Consider the following 24,622-nt stretch of genomic DNA (forward strand, 5'->3'; position numbering starts at 1 on the left):
TATTTTTCTAATCCTCAATGTCTGCATTGAGGCAGACATCCTGATGTGATTTTGTTTACTTGGAAAGCTATTTTTTACTCATAATGCACAGTGAAGGCACAGCTAATGAAATTAATTTGCCCTTAATCCTTCTTGGCAGATCACATTTCTATCACTTAGAATGGAAACAGTGAGAAAGAGAGTTAAGTTTGAGAAGCCTTACTGAAAGTTTTATTGACTGGTTTGCAGTAATTCTAACATGTGTTTGATATATATATATATATATATATATATATATATATATATATATATATATATATATATACATACATATTATATATATATATATATATATATACATACATATTATATATATATATATATATATATATATATATATATATATATATATATATATATACACAGTGGATATAAAAAGTGTACACACCCCTGCTAAAATGCCAGGTTTTTGTGATATAAAAAAATGAGACCACAATAAATAATTTCAAAACTTTCCCCACCTTTAATGTGACTTATAACCTGTACAATTCAACTGAAAAACAAACAAACCTGGGGAAAAATATAAAAAATAAAAATTGCACAATAAGCTTTTTGCATGTGTGCACACCCTTAAACTAATACTTTGTTGAAGCACATTTTGATTTAATTACATCATTCAGTCTTCTTCGGTACACACCTGCCATCAATTAAAGAGACTGATTAACCCCAAATAAAGTTCAGCTGTCCTAGTAGGATTTTCCTGACATTTACTCAGTTGCCTGCTACAGCAAAAGCCATGGTTCACAGAGAGCTTACAAAGCATCAAAGGGATCTCACTGTTGAAAGGTATCAGTCAGGAGAAGGGTACAAAAAAATTTCCACAGCATTGGATATACCATGGAACACAGTAAAGACAGTCATCAAAAAGTGGAGAAAATATGGGACAACAATGATGTTGCAAAGAACTGGACGTCCCTTCAAAATTGATGAAAAGACAGGACAAAAACTAGTCAGGGAGGCTGCCAAGAGACATACAGTAACACTGAAGGAGCTGCAGGAATTTCTGGCAAGTACTGGTTGCGTACTACATGTGACAACAATCTCCTATATTCTCCATATGTCTGGGCTATGGGGTAGGGTTGCAAGACGGAAGCATTTTCTTGCACAGAAAAACATCCAGGCCCGGATAAAATTTGCAAAACAATACATCAAGTAACCCAAAAGCATGTGGGAAAATGTGTTATGGTCTAATGAGACCAAGGTTGAACTTTTTGGCCACAATTCCCAAAGGTACATTTGGCACAAAAACAACACTTTGCATCACCAAAAGAACACCAGCCCCATGGTGAAGCATGGTGGTGGTAGTATCATTCTTTGGGGTTATTTTCTTCAGCTAGAACTGGGGCTTTAGTCAAGGTGGAGGGAATAATGAACAGTTCCAAATACCAGTCACTTTTGGCTCAAAACCTTCAGGCATCTGCTAGAAAGTTGAAGATGAAGAGGAATTTCACCTTTCAACACGACAATGACCCCAAGCATACATCCAAATCAACAAAAGAATAGCTTCACCAGAAGAAAATTAAAGTTTTGAAATGGCCCAGCCACAGCCCAGACCTAAATCCAATAGAAAATCTGTGGAGTGACCTGAAGAGGGCTGTGCACAAGAGATGCTCTCGCAATCTGACAGATTTGGAGCATTTTTGTGAGGAAGAGTGGGCAAATATTGCCAAGTCAAGATGTGCCATGCTGATAGACTCCTACCCAAAAGGACTGAATGCTGTAATTAAATCAAAAGATGCTTCAACAAAGTATTAATTTAAGAGTGTGCACACTTATGCAACCAGCTTATTGCACATTTTTTATTTTTTGCATTTTTTCCCCTAACAGATTTATTTGCTTTTCAATTGAATTGTACAGGTTACAGGTCACATTAAAGGTGGGAATTTTTTTTAAATGATTTATTGTGGTCTCATTTTTTATATCACAAAAACCTGGCATTTTAACGGCTGTGTAAACTTTTTATATCCACTGTATATATATATATATATATATATATATATATATATATATATATATATATAAAAAATATATATATATATATATATATATATATATATATATATACATATAGGTTCACAGGTTCATAGGTAGGTACTAGGCTATCTGCCCGAGGGCATTTATAAGCGTAGCCAGAGTGTGTTGGCTTTTGCCGCCCCATTGATTAAATAACTGATCCTCTGTCAAGCAGACCCAATGAAGTGATCCCAGGGGTGTATTTTTTGTTACCCATCCACTCGTCAAGGTTTCTCTTGAATAGTGTTAGTGACGGGCTCTGCCTGATGTAATTTTGAATTTTGTTCCAAAGCATGAGGAGTCTCTGTGACAGGAATCTATCCCTCCAGCATGTTCTATTTATTGTTGTGGCGAGGTTTAGCTCACTAGAGCGTGTGGCTCGCATTGACTTGGATTTCTTTAGGTGGAGCATGTCCATCAATTCTGAGTTGGACATGGCTTTGTAAGTCAGGCAGAGATCACCTCTGAGTAAACGATATGCCACTGAGTATAGCCGGAGGTTTTTCAGTCGGGCTGCATAGGACATATGTTTGAGACCAGTAATCCTCTTGGTGAGGTACTTTTGTGGTCTTTCCAGCTGTTGGAAATGTCTTGGTACATCCCAAAGGGGCATTGTACTCTATGATGGGTCTAATGAGTGACGAATAGACGGGCACTATAACCTTTTTATTTCTAGATGCGAACCCTTTAGTAATTAGATGGGCCACATAGAAGGATTTCCTAACTACTTTGGCAATATGATTGTCAAAGGAGAGATTACTATCTACCTGGGTCACCAGATCTCTTATTACCTCTTATGTATTAAGGGGGCTGCCATCTATGTGGTAATTTGTGGGTGTTTTGTTTTTCCCAAACGGGATGACTATGCATTTTTTAGCATTTAGCTTGAGGCCATGACTTTGACACAAGGTGTCCGTCTCAGTAAGGCCCTTTTGGAGGATGTCCGTGTCAGCCGCAGAGTCAGTTATGGCTCCCAGTTTGCAATCATCGGAGAACTTGGTTAGCCATAGTCCTCTTGTGTTTGCCTGTACTTCTGAGAAGTATATGCTGAACAGTAGGGGTCCCAGGACCGAGCCTTGTGGGACACGACTTGTGACTGGTTTAGAGTTGGACCTGGAGCCCACTATTCTTACCGTGTGAGTTCTGTCTGTAAGCCAGTTGGCAACCCATCTCGTGATGTAGGGGTTTATGTTCAGGCTTGTGAGTTTTTCTGTAATACCCAAGTGGGGAATGGTGTCGAAAGCCTTGGCGAGGTCAAGGTAGGCTGTGTGAACCACCTTTCCCTTGTCTATGGCCTTGGTGACTGTCTCAAAGAAGTCAACTAGGTTTAGTAGGCATGGCCTGCCCTTAACAAAGCCAAACTGGGTCGGGTCAAGTGTTTAGAGGTTCCCAATGTCTTTGTTAATGAGTTCCATGATGATGCGCTCCATAGCCTTGCAGACCAGGCTAGTCAGGCTTACAGGGCGATAGTTACCAGGGTCAGTTGTGGCCCCTCCTTTGTGGAGAGGAATAACCATTGCTGTGCACAATTCTATGGGTACATAGCCTGTGGAGAGGCTGAGGTTGAACAGCGTGTTTAGGTGGGGGGTTAGTTTGTTCTGTAGTTCGTGCAAGACGCAGCCTGGGACACCATATGGTCCCATTGACGCTGTGTTTTTGGCTTTTGAAAGGGCTGTTTTCACCTGTGCATCTGTGATTTTTGGGACACTACACTTTTCCGGTATTGTTGTGGGCCCGTTTGGAGGTGAGGGGGTGAAGTTTGCACTGAATCTATCTGCCAGGATGTTGGCAATATCAGTAGGTTCAGTATATTTTGTACTATTTTGCACTAGTTCAGTGCACATCTGTGAGTTGCCACTTAGATTCTTAACATAGCTAAAGAAGGCTTTGTGGTTATCTTTTGAATCCATGGCCATTTTTCTTTTGAAGTTAGCCTTGGATGATTTCATGACGGACCTCAGTTTCTTACTGATACTGATCAGGGATGTCTTTCCTTCTGAACTAGTTTCCTCCTTCTATTGTATAGCATGTTTATTTCAGGGGTCCACCAAACTGGTTTCCTTCTCTTAGAGGAGTGAGTCTTGGTTTTGCTAGGGATGGCATGATCCATGCATCCTTGTAGGTGCTCATAGAGTGCATTTGTAAAGGTTTCTGCATCTTGGGCAGCATTATCCTTTAGCGTGGGGGCTGTGAAACTTACCACCTCTGTCTTAAGTAAGGGGAAGTTTGCTTTAGAAAATTTTTTTACTGTGTTTTCCTTAGTTGGGGGTGGTGGTGGGGTGTGGACATCCAGAGTGATTAGTTTATGGTCTGATCTAACCAGTGATGGGTTGACCTCCGGTGTAGAACACCTGTCACCCATGTTGGTGATGACCAGGTCCAATATGTTTTCACCTCTGGTAGGGGAGTTTACCAGCTGATCCAGGGCATTTGAGTTGATGAATTCCAGGAAGTGCTGGGCCTGGGAATTTGTACTCGAGTAGTTTTCCCAGTGAATGGTAGGGTAATTGAAATCGCCCAATATCAGGGTGTTTGGCAGGACCTTCATGTTTTCCAGTGTCTCCAGAAAGGTGGAGTGGTGGTCCTGAGTCATGGAGGGTGATCTATAGCAGGCCACAATTTGCATTGCAGATTTGCCTGATGTTAGTTGCACATGGATGATCTCAGAGGTATCATGCTGTGTCACTAACCTGGAGGTGTAGGTATCCTTGATGAATATGGATACACCCCCTCCTTTTGTGTTTTGGTCCGTGTTCTGTGGCCGAAAGGTGTGGTATGAGTTGTAGCCCGGTAGTGCTGGGGTGGTCTCTGGAGCCTTGAACCAGGTTTCAGTTACTGCACAGATTTCGACGTTCTCCATACTGAGGAGCTTCGAGCGAGTGCATTTTGAGATTTAAACTCCTGGCATTGAGTAGCATAACCCTCAGTTTTTTGTTAATTGTGCTGTTTACAGAGGTGGGTTTGACTTTTGAGCCTTGCCTAAAAAAGGCGCTAAGGGGGGCAGCAAGAGCCTTGGCCAGTATTTGAAAGCCTAGGGGTGACAGGTGCAAGCCGTCTCTTGCGAAGCAACGCGGCTTGTTGAGCATGTCGCCTCAGGCTGACAGATACTGGATCCCCTTTGAATGACACCAGAAGCTTAGCCAATTGTTGAAATTGATCATTTTTTCTTTATACTGGGGTATCATTCTTGGTGAGGGAAGGATGCTACTCAGGGTCAGGGTCATACCAGCCTGGGCTACATGATCAGAGAGCTCTTCCATGTCTCTTTTCATGTAGTCCAGGGAGGTATGTCTCAGGTCATTCACACCAACATGAACAATGACAGAGTCATATTTGTATGACTCTGTCATATATATATATATATATATGTATATATATATATATATATATATATATATATAGAGAGAGAGAGAGATATGCACACACACACACACACACACACACACACACACACACACACACACACACACACACACACACACACATATATGATACTAGGCTATTGGCCTGGAGGCCCTTATAATGCTAGCCAATAATTTCACCCATGTTCCCACAAAGTCAGCACCTGTTTTCCCTGTCCAGCAGGGACACAGGTGGGATCTCAGGGGTATATTTTCGGTTTCCCATCCAGTCATCCAGGTTCCTCAGAGGGCTAGTGAGGTACTCTGTTTGACATGGAGAGGAAATCTATTCCACAGAAGGGGAGTCACTGGGACACAAATCTATCCCACCAACAAGTTCCATTAATGTCACATACCAGGTTGAGACCTTGCGTGCGGGTTGCGTGAGTGGAGTTTGACTTACGGATAGGCATTGACTCCATCAAGGCTGAGTCTGAGACAGCCTTGTATGCCAGACACAGGTCACCTTTCAGCAGTCTATACGAGACTGAGTAGGGGGACAGGGCTTTTAGCCTATCTGTATAAGATAGGTGTTTGAGACCCTGGATTTTCCTGGTCATGAACCTCTGTGGTCTCTCCATCTGCTGCATGTGCTTGGCAAGGTACATGCCAAAGGGGGAATTGTACTTGATAATGGGTCTGATAAGGGAAGAGTATAGTAATGTTATGACCTCCTTGTTTCCAGATGAAATATCCTTACTTGTGATGTGGGCCATGTAGAAAGCCTTCCATACAATGGAGGCAACATGGTGGTCAAAAGTCAGGTTGCTTCAACCTGGGTGCCTAAGTCCCTCACAACTGATTGTGTGCTTAGTACGTTGTTATTAATGTGATAATTAGTGGGGACACCATTTTCCCCAAAGGGGATAATGATGCATTTCTTGGCATTAGGTTTGAGGCCATGCTTCAGGCACCAGTCATTAGTTTGGTTAAGGCTCTCAAAGAGGATGTTCACATCACTAGGGGAATTTATGACACTGCCCAGCTTCCAGTCATCTGCAAACTTGGTCAGCCATGGACCACTGGTTTTGTCTTGCACCTCAGAAAAGTATATCCCAAACAGTAGAGGCCCAAAGACCGATCCTTGGGGTACACCGCTTGTTACGGGTCTACTACTAGAGGTGGCTTCCCCTATTTTGACTGAGTGGGTTCTATCTGTGAGCCAGATAGCTACCCATCTGGTAACATATGGGTTGATGCCTAGCTGGGAGAGTCTATCTATTATGCCTGAGTGGGGAAAAGTGTCGAAGGCTTTGGCTAGGTCAAGGTAGGCGGTGTGCACTGTCTTGCCCTCATCCATGGCTTTGGTGACTGTTTTGAAGAAGGTGATCAAGTTTAACAGGCATGATCTCCCTTTGACAAAACCTGTGTTGAATCAAGTGTTTGGAAGTTGCCAATGTCTTTGTTTATAAGGTCCATGATAATGCATTCTGGCCTTGCAGATCAGGCTAGTTAGGCTGATTGGCTTATAACTGCCTGGGTCGGTGGACACTCCACCTTTATGCAGTGGGTTGACAGTGGCTGTCCTCCATTCTTCTAGGATGAAGCCAGTGCACAGGCTTTGTTTGAATAGGGATGTTGTTGGGTCCCATGAAGGCTGTATTTTTTGCTTTTGTGAGGGCTTTAATAACCTGCAAGGTGATGAGGGGAGGGGGGCAGATGCTGGGAATGTCCTGATTTACTGATGGGGGAACACTGGGGTGAGGTTTTCAGTGAACTTGTCTGCCAGCAGGTTGGCTATATCTATGATGTTTGTGTATGTGGTATTCTTGACCACCAAATTCAGAGCAGATTTGGGAGTGACCTTTGAAATTGCTGATGTTTGTGAAGAAGGCCTTGTGGTTGTCCTTAGTGGATGTGGCCAATTTAGACTTGAAGTTAGCCTTAGGGGATTTCACCAGTGATCTTATTTGCATGTTCAGACAAAGGAGAGATTGCTTCCAACTTGGTACCTGCTCCTTCTTGGTCCTGGACAGCATTTTTTTTTCTTTTATTATAGTCTATTTATTGTGCTGTCCACCAGACAGGTTTACTCTTCCTTGAAGAAGATGATTTGGTCCTGTCAGGTACTGCTGAGTCCATGCACTTATATAGGTGCTCATATAGTTTTTTGGTGTAGGGATTGTGGCTGGGAAGCTGCTTATACCTGCTCTCAGGCGGTTGTAGTCAGCTTTGGAAATGTTCTTTTGTTCAACCCTGGCAAGGGGGGGGGGGTCAGGGGAGATGGTGACTTTGAAAGTGATTGCTTTATGGTTGGATCTTACCAAGGAGAATGACACTGTAGGGGTGCTACAGTGGCTATTCATGTTGGTTAGTACCAGGTCCACGATATTTTCACCTGTTGTGGGGGTGTCGACCAACTGATCCAATGCATTGGCATTGACGAAGTCAAGGAATCTCTAGTCATTCGTGTCTGAGCTAGAATAGGTCTTCCATTCTATGGTTTGGTAGTTAACGTCACCCAGGATCAGGGTAGAGGGTTGAATTTTGATGGATTCAAGTAAGTCCGGATAGGTGGAGTGGGCCTCCTGAGTCATGGTTCGGGGTCTGTAGCTAGCTATGATTTGAATAGGTGTTTTGTCAATAGTTAATTGCACCTGGAGTGTCTCCTGTGCATCATACTGTCTGACCAGCCTGAGGTGTGTATGTCTTTGACAAATATTGAAACTCCACCTCCTTTGGCTTTGTAGCCCTCTGTTTGGGGTCTGAAAGTAAGGTAGGACAAGTAACCTTTAAGGCTGGGGTGCTCTCTGCAGCTTTGAACTGGGTTTTAATGTCTTCACGAATGTCAGCATCTTCCAGGGTGAGGAATGCTTGCAATGAGTACAGTTTCATGTTAAGACCCCTAGCATTTAGCAGCATGACCTTTAAATTTCATTTAGAAGAAATTTTCATGTTGGTAATTTTGCCCTCATGACTTTGCCTAAGAAAGGCACTATGGGAGATGCAAGAGCCTTTGCCAGAAGCCTGAAGCTCAGGGGAAACAGATGAATGCCATCTTTGGCAAGGCATCATGGTCTGGCAATCATGTCCTCCCAGGCTGTCAGGTAATACATCCCCTTGGAATGACACCAGAAACTAAGCCGATTGTTAAAGTCAATCATTTTCTGTTTGTACTGAGGCATCATTCTGGGTGACAGTAGGATGCTGCCTAGGGACATACCTGCCTGGGACACATATTCAGCGAGCTCAATCATGTCACTCTTCATATAGTCCAGACAGGTACGTCTCAAGTCATTCACAACAACATGGACTATGACAGAGTCATAACAGTACCAGTTGTTTATAGACTTCAGTATGTGAGTGATATGGCAGATTCTAGCACCTGACAAGCAACTTACTGTGACCTTCCCCATGTCTAGCCTGGTGAAGGGCACATCTGTGTGTCTCACAATCGAGCCTCCTATGACTATATGCTATATAATATGTAAAAATGCTTGCAGAAATTCAAAGAAATATCTGAAATAATATAGCCTTTTTAAAAAGGAGAATTCTGCAAGTTTCAGGTACTGTCTTCTTCCCACCATCCTTTCCTGAGCAGCCTGAGTATCATATTTTCTGGCTTCCAAATCTCAGCTAATTAGTGACTTGTTATCAAGTTTCTTTACCATCAGGCTACAAAAGGTTCAATACTAGGTTTATGACCCCAAAGAAGGTAAAATACAGCTGTAAATGAGAGTATACAGTAAAAGAACTGCGAATTTTGAGCCTGAAGATTCTTTATGTCTCCAGTGGGTGTGAAATAACAATAGCTATAATTACCTTTTTTTAATTTCTCCAAATCTTTTGGGTTTCTAATACCATGACAGGAATGGACAACATTCTTTAGTCAAAGTATGATTAAAGTTCATGAAATTAGCATTGTTTCACTCTTTGATGTCAGCAAAAAGTGCTCTTCGCAGCATCCATAATGTGCCTAGTAATGACTCCCTCTGCAATTCGTACGGAGTTGCATGTATTGGTAGCATATTTAAATAGGATTGTAGACTCTTTTTTTATAAGACCCCCTGCTCCTACCACTATTGGAACTATCTGGGTATCTTTCTTCCACATTGCTCTTGTTTCTGCTTGCAAATCCTGATATTTTATGACTCTGTGTCTCTCTATACACAGGACACTGTAGTCACTGGGTGTGGTGATTTTAATAATCAATGCTACTACTTTTATCTTCTTTTCCTGGACCACGATATCTGGTTTTCTAGCATCTATCTTTTGAACTGTTGGTAATAGGTGATCCCATGTAATGTAGACTTCATAATTTTCTATGATGCCTTGTAGCTCATATTTCCAGTGTTTTTCAGCCACTTCAGAACCATAATGTTTGCACAATCCCAGTGCAACAGTCTTGCCACATTATTATACCTTTCAGTATACAGTCCTTCTGCCATTAGTATGTCGCATCAAGTAGCAAGGTGTGCAACTATTTCCAATTCTGTTTTACAAAACCTACATTTGTCTGTTTCTCTCACGTGTTCAATGGACTTTGTAAACCAACATGTAGGTAGTCCACTGTTTTGGGCTGCCGATATTAACGTTTCATCTCTTGGTTTGAATTCGCCTCTCCTTAACCATTCCTGGGTTTGTTCCTGATCAACATGAGGTTCTTCCAGAAGTTTTCTATACCTGCAACTGTATTAATGCTTTTTACACATTTCTTGCCTTCTCATCTGGTCCTTCACCTTATATTCTTTCTTTTGTTTTTTGGCACATTCAGATTTATTCTACTTCTGGTTTGATTTCCATTCCTGCTTGATGCCAATATGCTTTTGCTAGCCTAGGCAGGGAAGTCATCATAGATTTATTCTCCTCATGTTTCAAAACATTCACTACATTTGGGTCTTGTGAGGTCAGCAGATATGTGTGCAGTCCCACGATTGCAGATCTATACATGTAATCAATTTAAAGGAGGCCATCCCTCCTTCAGAACGGGGAATATATATAACCTTGGTATGCACTGATTTTTATAAATCATCTAGTGAGCATGAAGCATCCTTATTATATGTGTTTCCTTTGGCAAGAAATTTTCCAAGATTACAGAAGAAATGATGTTAAGACCAAGAGAGACAAATTCCTAAAAAGTATCAAGAGATTTCATTCATCTCCAACAATGTGTGAATATAGTTTAGAAGCTAACTAGGACAGAAATACCACAGAGAGGAAGACACTACTAAATCATACTATCTAATATGTAAAAGTATGGAGGTTATTGATTAGAGAAGAAAATGCATTTCAGGGAAATAAAATGTATTTAAGGCACAAGTGTCTTCATTTTCAAATGCCTTCTTTTAGATCAAAGTATACTTGCATATGTAAACTTACTTAGATGTTTGAATGATCACTGCTGCAGTAGTCTTAGCTATATGGGTTATATGCTGGTAAGGATATAAAAGCCAAGGATATAACAGATGGCCATCTTACAAAGCTTTCAGGGCACCTTCCACATGCCCAAACTACACATCAGCTCAAGATAAACTGACTAAAAAAGTCAGGTTTATGTGCCAAGCACTTCGAACTTTCATGCCAATGAGGGGGGAGGGAGGGCTAAATCCCTGACAAGGACAATGTTAGGAAAATAAAATAAAGGACCACATCCTGATGTAAAAGACAATAAAAATAAGAGAGGAAGTGGCAGTGATCATTTGAACATCTACAGTTATGGTAAGTTACTTACACAGCTCTACTATGTTCATCATTTTGGTCACTTCTGCAGTAGTCTTAGTTATATGGCTAGATTACCATAGCTTACCATAGCTTAGACTGACTGGGAGGAGGAAGTATGAGGGACCAGGACCCTTGGAGAATGCTCCTAGCAAAACCTGTCCTAGACCTGGAGAAGGAATCTAATTTATAATGCTTTCTAAAAGTGCACACAGAGGACCAAGTCGCTGCTTATAGAAAATGTCTAGAATCCAACCCTTTGTAAAAAGTCACTGATGAAGCCAATGCCCTGCTAGAATGAGCCTTGACCCTGCCTAGAATTTTTTATTCTGGTAATAGCATGAGACAGCCATTTGGAAATATTTTGCTTTGACATAGGTTGTCTTTTTTCTTACCTTTACAAGAAATGAACTGATTAGAGTTCCTGAAAGATTTTGTTCTGTCAAGATAGCACCTGAGTTATCTGTGGACATCCAGGGTACGCAGTATACTTTTCCCCTCAATTTTAGGTTCTGGTATGAAGACAGGGAGCTGGATAGCTTGGCCTAAGGTAAACCTGGATACCACTTTAAGATAAATGAAGGATTACTTCCCAAGGAAACCCTGTTTTTGTGGAAAATGAGATAAGGTCGAACCAACATAAGAGCTTGCAACCCATATACTCTTCTTGTTAAAGTCAGAGCAATCAGTAACACTATTTCCATGTTAAGAACCTCAAGTCAGTCTGATGAGCTGGTTCAAATGGTGCAACAGTTAGTTTTTCTAACACAAAAACAAAATCCAAAATATGATCACATGAAAGAGTCACCTGTTTACTAGGAGGCTTAATATGCAACAGCTGTATCAAAACATTTTTACATGAGCCTGCATTGAAAGAGGGGGATCCATGGGCAGAAATGCTGAAGTAGCTGAGATATAAACCTTGACTGAGAAGAGAGAAGGCAGGAGAATAGTAATTCAAACAAATAATGTAGTACCAGAGAAACATAAGCCCTGACTTGGTGCAGGTTTTTTTCTTGGAACCAAGTAGAAAACCTTCTACATTTACCAATATATACTTTTCTAGTAGCAGGTTATATTGCCTGCTTTAATATCTGCTGCATGTCCTCAGAAAAAAAGGTACCTAAAAGGTATTAAGATTCTATCATCTAGACAGTTAATTGTAGTTGTTTGGGGTTGGGATGTATCAAACATCCCTGGTCTTATGTAAGTAGATCTGGTCTGTAAGTAAGCCTGTGTTAATTGAGCTGGCAATTTCAAAAAGAAGCGAGAACCACTGTTGCCTAGGCCAGGGGTTCCCAAAGTGTGCGCCGCAGCACCCTGGGGAGCCGCGGCTTCCTCACAGGGGCGCCGCAAGGAAAATAAAAAATAATGAAATGAGCCATAAGCAAGTAGTTGGACTTATATGCATCAAAATAAATTAAACGTCAGAGATAATAACATGATGGAAAAAGGAAAATTATTCCTCTAGCCAAGTGGTCTGAGGTAAGGTGTGAGGATTAAATGGAATAAATACAGTTAATAATGGAAATGCTCTTTTAATTTTTGGGATTGCTTAAACTGTAGTCATTGATTAAAAGTACTGATGAAGCTGATAACGTATTCCTTGACAATGCAGGTATGTAATTATGTTATTTAATTTCTACTTGTCTAAGACTGTGTAGATCAAAGTGTGTTGAACATGTATCAATTTCATGCAAATCAGATAAGCTATATGTATGTTGAGCCCGTGCCCTTTAATAAGTATATAATATCAGTTGCTGGTTTGTGGTATATATAACACTCTTTTGATGTACTGGAAATTTTATGAATGTTTACTAAATGGTTTTAGACTGTGCTTATCAGTGTAGTGCTATGTTATGATAATTTTCTCTTTACATTTCTCGATATACACTGTATTAGTATGGTTCTTTATTAGTATACCTCCTGCTAAGCCTACTTTGAACTTACATTCATACATTTCTTAACATCTCTCTACTCTTATAATTTCCCCATATTCTCTTGCTCTGACTCACTGTGGTCCTTCATCCATCTCTTTTTATAATAAGTATTAACTTTACTGCCTCATTATAACATGACATAGTAGAGTTTTTCTCTTTTCTTTCCTTTCAGAGTCTGTGGTCACTACATCCAAACCCAATACTACAGGAGCTCTGCTACAAGACCCAACTACCAAAAGTTTTCAGTGAGAATTTTGTCATTGTACAATGTAAGGAAATTTACCATGAAGAACCTTGCTGTGTATTAACTTCAACTAGTCAAATATGTGGCTGTTCTGTGCTGGAAAGTGGCTGTAAAATCCCCTTTCCCAAAGGAGTAGCTTCAGCCACTGTCCTTTTTCTTGACCAGTAGATAACACTGATATAGCAGCTACTTAATCTCCATAGCTGCCAGGTTTCTGCATTTGGGAAATGAAAGAAAACTGGTTCTACTTTGTGAATCTTTGTTAATTACTTTGTACTTCCTCTAAACTGAATACTCTCTTTTATAATTTGACCTGAAGATACAGATGATGCTGTAAATTAAGTTAATACAACTTTCATGAATAGCCTAAATAGCCTTGCATCTCCTAGAAGGAAGAGACTAAAAACAAATAATGCAAGTTGAATATCCAAAAAGAGTAGAATGTTAATTTAGGATAAAGTAAAAGCACATAAAGAATGGCAAAAATGTAAAAAAATGCAATAGCTTAGAAACTTCAGAATGCTTCACAATCCTACTAAAAAGCAAATAAATGAAGACAAAAAACTATACAATAATAACTTCCAAAGTTATAGCCAGCTATAAACCCCCCTCCATGTCTCAGGACACCCACACCTCCTACCTGGACCTACTTGACTCCATCAAGGTAACCCCTAATACCCTGATCTTTGGTGACTTCAACTACCCTACCATAAACTGGGTGAACTATTCCTGCACTAATGTACTCACCCAACGATTCTTTGACTTCATCAATCCTAATGCACTAGATCAGCTGGTCTTATCCTCCACAAGGGGAGATAACATACTGGACTTGGTTCTCATTAACATGGGCGACTGCTGCACCACTCCCATAGTATGTTCTTACCTGGTGAGATCAGATCATCAATCTGTCTCATTTGAAATTTCTATCTCACCCAATCCCTCCCCAGCCATAACCAGGCTAAAAATGTCTCAAAAACTGACTACAGCCTCCTAAGGGAGGGCATCAGCAGCTTCACCCCACCGCCCTCCCCTCAGATGATGAAGACAACTATGCTGAACAGTATGCCAGTGCAGTATACAAGCACCTGTACAACTGAATGTACTCAGCCATACCCAATAGAACTAAAATCTGCTCCTCAAGGAAACACAAACCTGTCTGGTGGACCTCCTCTATCAACAGGCTTTACAACAAAAGGAAGAACCTGTTGTCCAAGGGTAAAAAGGAACCAACTACAAATTGGAAAACCTCCTTCCTCTGCCTCAACAACCAAATTAGATCACTAGTGAAAACCTCCAAAGCCAATTATGAGTAGAAACTAGCCTCCAAAACAAAGGGAAACCACAGGTCCTTCTTCAGTTACATTAGGAACCTCCATGGCAATGCCTAAGTTTGTTCCGAACTAGTACTTAATGGTACCACTTACACTGATTCTGCTGACTTAGCCAACCTGCTGGCTGCTAGGTTCAGCACAAACTTCACCCATTTATCGCCCCCTCCAAAGGCCTAGTCGACATCCCCAATACTTGCTCCGCACCTCTCATCTCTGTAGATCAAGTGTTAAACGCTTTATCCAAGGCAAACAACACAGCTTTCATGAGACCTGATAGTATCCCAGGCTGTATTCTGCACCATCTCCAGCAAGAACTAGCTTCACCATTGAGCACCCTATTCAACCACAGCCTAACTACAGGCTTCATTCCAGCAGAGTGGAGAACTGCCATTGTCATCACTTTGCACAAAGGTGGTGCCACTACTGACCCGGGAAACTATCACCCCATCAGGCTGACAAGTCTGATTTGTAAAGCCATGGAGCATATTATTATGGCTCTCATAAACAAGGACATAGGCAATCTCCAAGCACTCGACCCCACGCAATTCGGATTCGTCAGGGGCAGATCTTACCTATTGAATCTAGGTGAATTCTTTGAGACTATCATCAAGGCCCTGGATGAGGGGAAAGTCAGTACATACAGCTTACCTTGACCTGGCCAAGGCCTTTGACACAATCCCCCACTCAAGTATCATCGAAAAGCTAATACAACTTGGTGTTAATCCCTATCTAGTCAGATGGGTGGCTAACTGGCTCACAGATAGGACCCACAAGGTCAAAATAGGGGCTGCCACCTCTGACAGCAGACCTGTCACTAGTGGTGTTCCCCAGGAATCTGTCCTGGGACCCCTACTGTTTGGCATTTACTTTTCAGAGGTCCAGACAAAGACAAAGGGCCTGTGGCTGACCAAATTTGTGGATGACTGTAAATTGGGTTCTGTCACTGACTCTCCAATTGATGTTAACATACTGCAAGAGGGTCTCACAGCTACAAATAACTGGTGCCAAAGTCATGTCCTTAAGTTAAATGCAAAAAAATATTATCATATCATTCGGCAAAAACACGGCCCCTACTGATTACCACATTAACGGCAACCTCCTAAGCACACAACCTGTGGTGAGAGACCTTGGTACTCAGGTTGACAACAATCTCACATTCAACCATCATGTGGTGGCAGTGGTCAGAAAAGCCTTTTACTTGGTTCATCTCATAAGTAAGGGGATCGCATCCAGAAAAAAGAAGGTTATTACCTCTCTGTAGTCCTCTCTTATTAGACCTATAATTGAGTACAATGTCCCGTTTGGTATGTACCTCTCCAAAAACCTGCACCAACTAGAAAGCCCACAGAAATACCTCACAAAGAGAATCCATGGCCTCCAACACATATCCTATGTGGACAGGCTTAAATCACTATCGCTGTACTCAGTATCATACAGATTGCTCAAAGGTGATCTGTGTCTCACCTACAAGGCAATGTCAGACCCTGCCCTACTGGAGATGCTCCTCATGCATTATCTGCTCAATAGGCCTAAATCTAATATGCAACATCAACCATCAACAAAACCTGCTGGAGAGACAGGTTTGTCTCCAGAGGTTGCCCTGTCTCTGGAATAGGCTTCCCATACATGTCAAACAGAGTAGCTCACTGACCCTCTTCAAACACAACCTTGATGAGTGGATGGGAAACCATAAATTTGTCCCAGGGGTTCCACTTTTTTCCCTCATTGACAGGAGTGACAGGTGCTGACTGAGGTTTCTTTTTTGGGGATAAACTCTTGGCTAGGCTTGTAAGGGCACCAGGGCCATTAGCCTAGTAATCTCCTATGATCATATAAAGTGAGCCAATACTCACTGCTAAGTAGTCTGCCCCTCTTGTAGAGTTCTTTAATATGTTCTATTATTGTTCACCAGTTTAAGTTTTGTTCATACTTCTGACTGTACATATTTTATTTTACATTATTGTGAATTTATTACTTGTAAAATGTGAATACTTGTATAAACTGTACCTTGGAGCTTTTCTCCCCAGGCCTCCACTGAAAAAGGGACTAAGCTCAGATGGACTTACCTGGTCAACAAATGTCAAATAAATAAATAAATAAACACAACCCTAAAAAATTCTGGACAGCCATTAAAGAAATATTGCATCCCAGACAAAAAATCAACCCCAATCCCTTTCCCAATGACTCACCATTCAAAGCCAGAATACAATTTAACTCTTATCTCATATATAGTACAGCATCTCTAACCAAGGATTCCCCAGCATCTATTCCCAACCTTGCCCAACAGCCACATTTCACCACATCCACTTTCACCTTCAAACTTGTGCCCACATCTACTATAAAACTACTCTTAAACAAACTCAAACGATGCTCTGCATCAGCTGATGATCTCCCAAGTGAGTACCTTAGAATAGCAGCCAGTAGTATTGCCTATGCTGTTTCAATCATTATAAATAGGCCAGTCCAGGAATCCCACATTCCATCTCTCTGGAAAAAGTCACACATCATCCCTCTGCACAAAGCAGTAAATGCAAAGGCATTTCAAACTTTAAACCTATGTCAATCTTATTACCCCTCTCCAAAATACTTAAAAAAATTAGGCTTCTTCAACACAGTTTGTCACAGCAAATTTCTACTTCAAATGTCCTCACTAGGTGTCTCTCAGCCCAACCTTCTATGATTCAAAACCTACCTGTCCAATAGATATCAGTCAGTAAAATGACACTTCACTGTCTCTCTCTCTCCATACCTCCCAATTACCACCAGTGTACCACAAGGCTCTGTCCTTGGTCCCCTCCTCTTTAACACTCACCAACACCCTCCACACATTCACACATCCACACAAAAGGCCTCCCTAGAGTATGCAGGTGACACCGCATTCATCTGTACATCTGTCATTATGGTGCACCTCAAAAAATTACTCTGTAAAATTCACCAGACACTGAAACATAGCTTTATAACTCACAACGCATGTTCAACCCCTCCCCCCGCTAAAAAATACTGTTTTTTCCCCAAATCTCTCTCATGAAAAAAACAAAAAACAAAATTTAAGGTCCTCTCTCTTGATAAAACAACCACTGAAATCATTTCTCATAGCAAATTATTAGGGATGAAAAGATAGTGGATGACAATCTTAAATTCAACCTGCATATACAAAATTGCATAAGAAAACTCCCAGAGTCCAAAAACTTTCTCACCAATGCAACTACTAAATTTGCCACTACTTATCTCCTCCCCACACCTTTTATGGTGCTCCTATCCTTACTAACCTCCAAGCATCACAAAATCAAACCTTGAACAATGTTATACCAAAGTTGCTAAATTTGCAGCAAATTCACCTTTCAGAACCCACCACTGTATACCATTTAAAAGCCTAAATTGGTTAGAACTACCCCCATTAACTAACATATACACAGCTTCTTACCACCCATAAAATTATCCAGCATCCATCTGCTTGTCTGGCACTTAATACCATCCTATACAACTATGTTTCCAATTGGTCATTACGATTCAATGACTAAAAACATCTGTCTGTTCACAAACCTATCAAATTTGCTGGGCATTGCCTGCACTCATACCATATTGCTAAGGCCTGGAACTCCTTATCTCTATCCATCAGGTCAATACCCTCCCTCACTTCCTTGAAAACCATTTTAAAAGACTGTCTAGCCAAAAGCTAGTTAAGTTAGTGCTCAACACCAGGATAAACTATATTCCTAAACATGAACAAGTACCTATTCATACCTTACACCTCCTTTCTCAACCTTCTTCACCTACTTACTTACTTCTATGAATTTCTCTATAAACCTGCTTTTTCTTTTACTTCATATTGTAATTCCTGTTTGTATTACACTAACTTATCTTTAATTTCTCTGCAAACTGTCTAAAATTCCTCTAAATATGAAATTATTGTCATGTAACGTGTATCTATTCTTAAGCAGTTTTTATATTATGACTAATTTGGTAGTAGATGTTTTTGTATTATTTTTGAAGATTGTAAAATTATTGTTCTTAAAATGTTTTGTAATACTTTGGAGATTTTCTCCCAGACCTCCACTAGAAAAGGCTCCTACCCAGTCAGACATTCCCAGTAATCAAATGTCAATCAGTAAATAAATAAATATATCTAATGAACTTTTCCTTTGTTGATTTGTCAATATAAATAGGGTCATCAGACTTGTGACCAACTTTTAAATTCAGAAGCCTGCCTAGATGAAACTAGAAGGTTTCTTTCTTTCTCTCTCGTTCTCTCTCTGTTTTTCTCTCGTTCTCTCTCTCAGTCTTTTTTTGAAAACATGTTTTGAATAAAAAGTCTAGTCCAAAAGTTAGAAAAAGAACAGATTTGTCAAGATGTATACTTCTTAGATAAATGCATAAAGGAAGTACAACAGCAGCAAGTGACTTTTAACAAAGAATAATATCAAAATAGAAAGGGATGTCAAAATGGCAATGACAACTTTTTTTTATTTTAATATTCTATTTTTTTTACTCAGTAAACCCCTTGATAAAGTGTCTGGTGTGCTGACTTTGTCAGAGTTGCACAGAAACCAAAAATACCTGGGCAAGCATGTAATAAAATCACCACTGCACACAAACAAAGGATTACATCAGGAGGAAACCAACCAGACATGTATGTCACCACACCATTGGCTTTATTCCATAAAAAATCAACCATAAAAAACAATCCAAACCAAGTTGTTTTTTTAATGGAATAAAGGCACTGGAATGGCAACATATTTCTCTGGTTGGTTTCCTTCTGATGTAATCCTTTGTTTGCGTGCAGTAGAGTCACACAGTGGACAAATGGAAGTCAAAGGACTCAAACCCTGTACCCTTGTCTAAAAGAAGCAATTTATTAACAGCTCAAAGCCTTACTCCACCCACTTACTGCCAAATTGTCCTCTTGATTGCTGTTATGAATTATTGAAATGATATAAATTCTGCTTGAAGAACAATAGTAGACATAGCATACGGTAGACTATGCACCTTGTAGTTCAGAAGCACTAAATATAAAAGTATAACAAAACTGCCACTGAGTCTGCTATACAGAAGGAAAACAGAACATCTCATTTTTGTTTCCTTTTAAACAGTAGAAAATGATAGTTTTTCTACAACACTTCCAGTTATTTACTTTGAGTGCTGGGGTATGGGGTTTGTCTTTCACCCACCTTGTCATCCGTTTTCTAGTCACTTCTGAATGGATAAGGTGTTCTAGGAGATATTTGTAGTCTAAGACTTGATCTTAACAATTAACTAATGAAGAATTAATGGCATTTAATGTTTCAATAGTTTAATATTATCCTCCTTTTGGTTGTCAATTATATGCTTTACTTTGAATACCTCTTTGTTTCCTGTCTGTATGAGCCAGATGCTGAAATCATCCACTGCACTGAAATACTGCGGAGAGTCTGCACCCAAGGCTGTCTGATATGCATTAATGCTGTCTTGAAAGTACATTTCAGCAGGCTCTGAAAGTATAAGCATAGTTATTTTTATAATCACAAACATTATATTTCTAAAACAGACATTTCAATTTCATAGAAAGGCTAAAAATTAAATCCACAAGCATTTTACTTATGCAGATTAAATTCACTAGCAAATATGATTTATCATACATTTGAAGATAATATTCAACTGTAAGAATTCATGCAGTATAGTTTACTGTAGAAAGAAATTATCACTAGGTAAAATTACAATATTTCACACCCTTACTTTGCAGCTTACTACAAAAAAAGGGTGAAGGTGGAACTAAAAGGTCATACTTAAAAAAAATAAAAACAGGCAAAGCATTGTGAAAACAATTACAGGAAAATGCAACTATACAAACTATTAACTAAATAAAAGACAGCAGATTCTTTTGTTTAATTAGAAATATAAATAACTGTAACAGTATGTATCTTCTACAACAAAAAGTATTAAAAGGTTTAGCAAGCACGTCTATTAAAAGTTTTACTTTTGGGGTACGTCATGTAACAAATTATGGGGAAAAATATGTAATTGTAAGAGAATTTCCAAGTTTTATCTTTTTGAATGATGTGATGGATGGATGGAAAGATGGACAGGGTAAATTAGAATAAAGGTACACCCATTCAAAGCATTACTCTCACAGGAAACTGTAAATTATACCATGACCCCCCCCCAAAACGTGCACGCTGATTGGCCAGCGTGCCCATTGTAAATCGAGTTATACTAATGGAAAAAGGTCCGGTCGCCCGGACTTTTTTCCATTAGTATAGCTCGTTTTTTTAAAACACTGTCTCGCTATGTTAAATGGGTTTAACATAGCGAGACAGCTTTAAAATAAGCAACGGAGATCTCCGTTGCTTATTTTAAAGCTGTCTCGCTATGTTAAACCCAATTAACATAGGGAGACAGTGTTAAAACACGGAGAAAGCAAGATCTCCGTTGCTTTTAGTCTCGCTATGTTAAATGAGTTTAACATAGCGAGACAGTTTTAAATAAGCAACGGAGATGTCCGTTGCTTATTTTAAAACTGTCTCGCTATGTTAAACTCATTTAACATAGCGAGATTAAAAAGCAACGGAGATCTTGCTTTCTCCGCTTTGCTCAACTCTGATGTACCGCGCAGGCGCGCAGTACATCAGAACTGCCGTAGATGCCAGACATCTGCGGAAGGGCAGTAAACAGGCATTATACTATGCCATTATTTAAGAAAAGTAATAGTTTCTTTTCTTAAATAATGTCATGGTATAATAGCAATAACCCACTTCTGGGTGTGGGTAATGCTAAATTTACCCACGGTTGGCTTTGTTTGGTCCCTCCGGGCTCGCCCTCGGGACCAAACCACGCCAACCGTGGGTAAATTTAGCATTACCCACACCCAGGCGTGGGTTATTGCTATAATAATTTCAGAAAAATTGTTTAATCATGTTTTAAGCAGAAACTTCATGGTAAACTGCAAATGTTTCAAGAATCATTTAAATATAAAGATGCAGTATTCTGTCTAACATCTCACAGTTTTCTGCTTCTTTGGCAGTTTGAAATTAATGGTACAGTGATGCATTGCTAAGAAGACATGCAAACAGTATTTTTTTCAAATGGCAAGGATTAATTCTGGCTATAGTTTTTAATAAATTATTTAGTAAAGATTTGCAGAAATGGTAGCTTTGCTGAATGGTTTAATGAACTTGTGTGACACTAAGAAAAGGGAAGTGAAAAGATTTAGTAGATTAACATAAAAATAGCACAATTATCTTACTTCATTTTTGTACGTTCTAGAGACTTCGCAGAGGAACTTTGTAAGTGAGCACCACCAGCAATCATGTATAGTCTTCTTAAGGGCAATGTGTCTGGTTAGTTTCCACTATGAGTGGTTGAAACTGAATACCTCAAGGATAGGAATACCTGAACTGCCTTCAACAAAAAAATGGCTGAAAAAACACTTTTTAAAGTGTTTTTTTTTTTTTTTTGCAGGGGTAGCCCCTCTGCAACCCCCCCCCCCCACCACTACCACCCACAGAATTTATAGATACCAACTCCATGGTCATACTGATTCTAAGAAGGGGGTAATTTGCTGAAAAGGGCATCACTGCTGGCAGAACTCGACAACAATTATTTGCAATAGTGGAACTCTGATCACCGGCATGTTGAACTTCGAACAACTGAATCTCGAGAGTTAAATCTTCGTCCACCTGTAAGTTACCTGTATGGTTAAACCATCATGAAGTTGGTGCTGCTTGAGCTCTCTTTCAATGTATGCTGCTTTAAAATATTGTCAAGCTAAGAATAGCCCATTTTTACAGGAGGCTCAGAGAGTAAAGCTTCATGTACAGCAACAAAGGACTGCAACATAATAAGTAAACCTAACAGTAACACAACAGTTCACAAGGAGAAAAAAGCTTATAATACTGAGTATACATACATCCACTTGTTAAAATAATACACAAATGCACTGATCTACTAATGTAGCTGTGTAAAGGACAACAGACAAATACAGTGATATATTATATAAAGTATGCAGAGGCTTATACAAAGCAGAACATCGTTCTAGACAAATGTAATACAATTAGTAAATGTTTAACAATTTATAAAATTTATTTTTGTACACAACAATTTACAAGATTGTGAAATCAGAGATAACTTTTATTATATAGGAAATGCATGGAAATAATCTCAGAGAAAGAGACCCCTTTCCATAGGGAGAATAAGAAAATGAGCTCTCCTCTGATGGAGCATTATTTTCAGTTCATGGCCTTGGAAGTGATGAAAACTAGTATTAGAGGTGGTGACATTACTCTTAAAAACAGAACAAAATGAAATGAAGTGGATAATAAGGCTACAAGCTTATGCACTACCAGGTTTAAATACAAATATACCTTTAAAACCAGCCCTGAAAGGGTAGAAGCTACATAGATGGATATGATTGGCCTGAAGAAGGGCATGTTTATTTGGAGCATCTGATTGGTTGAAGGATATATTTATTGGGAGTTTTATGAATGGAGTTAGTTCTGAGGAAGGGTTGTCTGAAACCTGAAAGCGCTTATCTATTTATTGACAAATGTTTTACTTGTTGTTTTATTAAAGTTTAGTTTTATGCCCTATGGCCTGGTGACAGCAGCTTTCTTCTGTTTTTACATTATATATATGTATATATATATATATATATATATATATATATATATATATACCTATATACCGTATTTCTTCGTAAATAAGACCTAACCAGAGAATAAGGCCTAGTATGGTTTTCCAGGGTGGTCACAATACAAGCCCTACCCCAAAAATAAGCCCTAGTTAAGATCATCAACAACACATGATGGATGTCTTGAATTATAAAATTATATTAAAAACAGAAAAACCATTACCACCAATTGTAGACTTTTAGGTCCCAATAAACAAAGAAGTCCAAATCTGTATAAAACCAAAAAGGACCCAAAAGAAGCTGTGGATTCCAGTATTCCAGTATAGAAATCTTTAATGTAGAAAAGGCCACATAAAATCACATCGACATAAGCACTTTCATAGGCATGGATACATGCCTACGAAAGCACTTATATTGATGTGATTTTATGTGGCCTTTTCTACATCAAAGATTTTTATACTGTAATACTGGAATCCACAGCTTCTTTTGGGTACTTTTTGGTGATATACAGTATAAAATAATATTATTAACACCCATTGACTGAGGTTATCGTACTCTGCTCATCATTTTCAGACCATTTGGGCACCCAACTTCTCTTTGCAGAAAGTCATAAGATTCTTTCCGTGGGAGTCCTCCATGATTTTACTGTAACCCTAATCATCATTCACACTTGACGGTTGAGATCCTTGGCCCATAAACACTGGCAGGTGTACTTTGATTGGTCAAAATATAAAACTTGATAACGAACGGCTGTGGTTGTGTCTTCTTAACTGTCGCCATTTTGTGTTGCCACTCTGGTCTTGTAAGTCTTTAATTAACCCCCCCTGACAAGATGGGTGCAAAAAGAAAGAGCTATTCCATCGAGTACAAGAAAGGAATCATGGAGGACTCCCAGGGAAAGAATCTGATGGCTTTCTGCAAAGAGAAGAAGTTAGATCTCTGAATGGTCCGAAAATGGCGTGCAGTGTACGATAACCTCAGTCAACAGGCCAACGAGGGAAATGCTAGGAAGTGCAAGTGTGGATCAGGTCAGCAACCATTATTTCCTGAGCTGGAAGACATCATCTGTGGATGGATTGCTAACAGGAGAGCAAAGCCTTTGGTTGTGCACAGGGCTGACATTCAAGCATTTGCCCTTGCAACGGCACCACAGTTAGAAATATCCCCAGAAAAATTCAAAGTATCACAACTTTGGCTGGATGTCTTCCTTCAGCGGTATGAACTGTCTCTAAGAAGATCAACAGCACTGTTCAAGCTGGAAGATACTGACGTTCTTAAACATGCACTTGCATTCAAGTCCTTTGTTGATGGCATTGACTTTTCTAAATACCAACTCTCCAACATGATTGCTATGGATGAAACTGCAGTGTTTATGGGCCAAGGATCTCAAACAA

The 24,622-nt window shown here is 39.7% G+C and overlaps 1 protein-coding gene across 1 annotated transcript in view; it reads right to left on the reverse strand.

The window, feature by feature from the left end:
- Positions 1-24,622, reverse strand: part of TTC23L (tetratricopeptide repeat domain 23 like) — an 893,819-nt gene that overhangs the window by 136,151 nt on the left and 733,046 nt on the right. The window contains exon 9 of the mRNA XM_044070199.1: positions 19,967-20,094. Coding sequence (XP_043926134.1) covers positions 19,967-20,094 — 128 coding nt within the window. The remainder of the gene's footprint in view (positions 1-19,966; positions 20,095-24,622) is intronic.

This window comes from Protopterus annectens, chromosome 1.part0 (genome assembly GCF_019279795.1).
Source record: "Protopterus annectens isolate FY-2018-M chromosome 1.part0, PAN1.0, whole genome shotgun sequence".
In the NCBI taxonomy this organism is placed as follows: Eukaryota; Metazoa; Chordata; order Ceratodontiformes; family Protopteridae; genus Protopterus; species Protopterus annectens.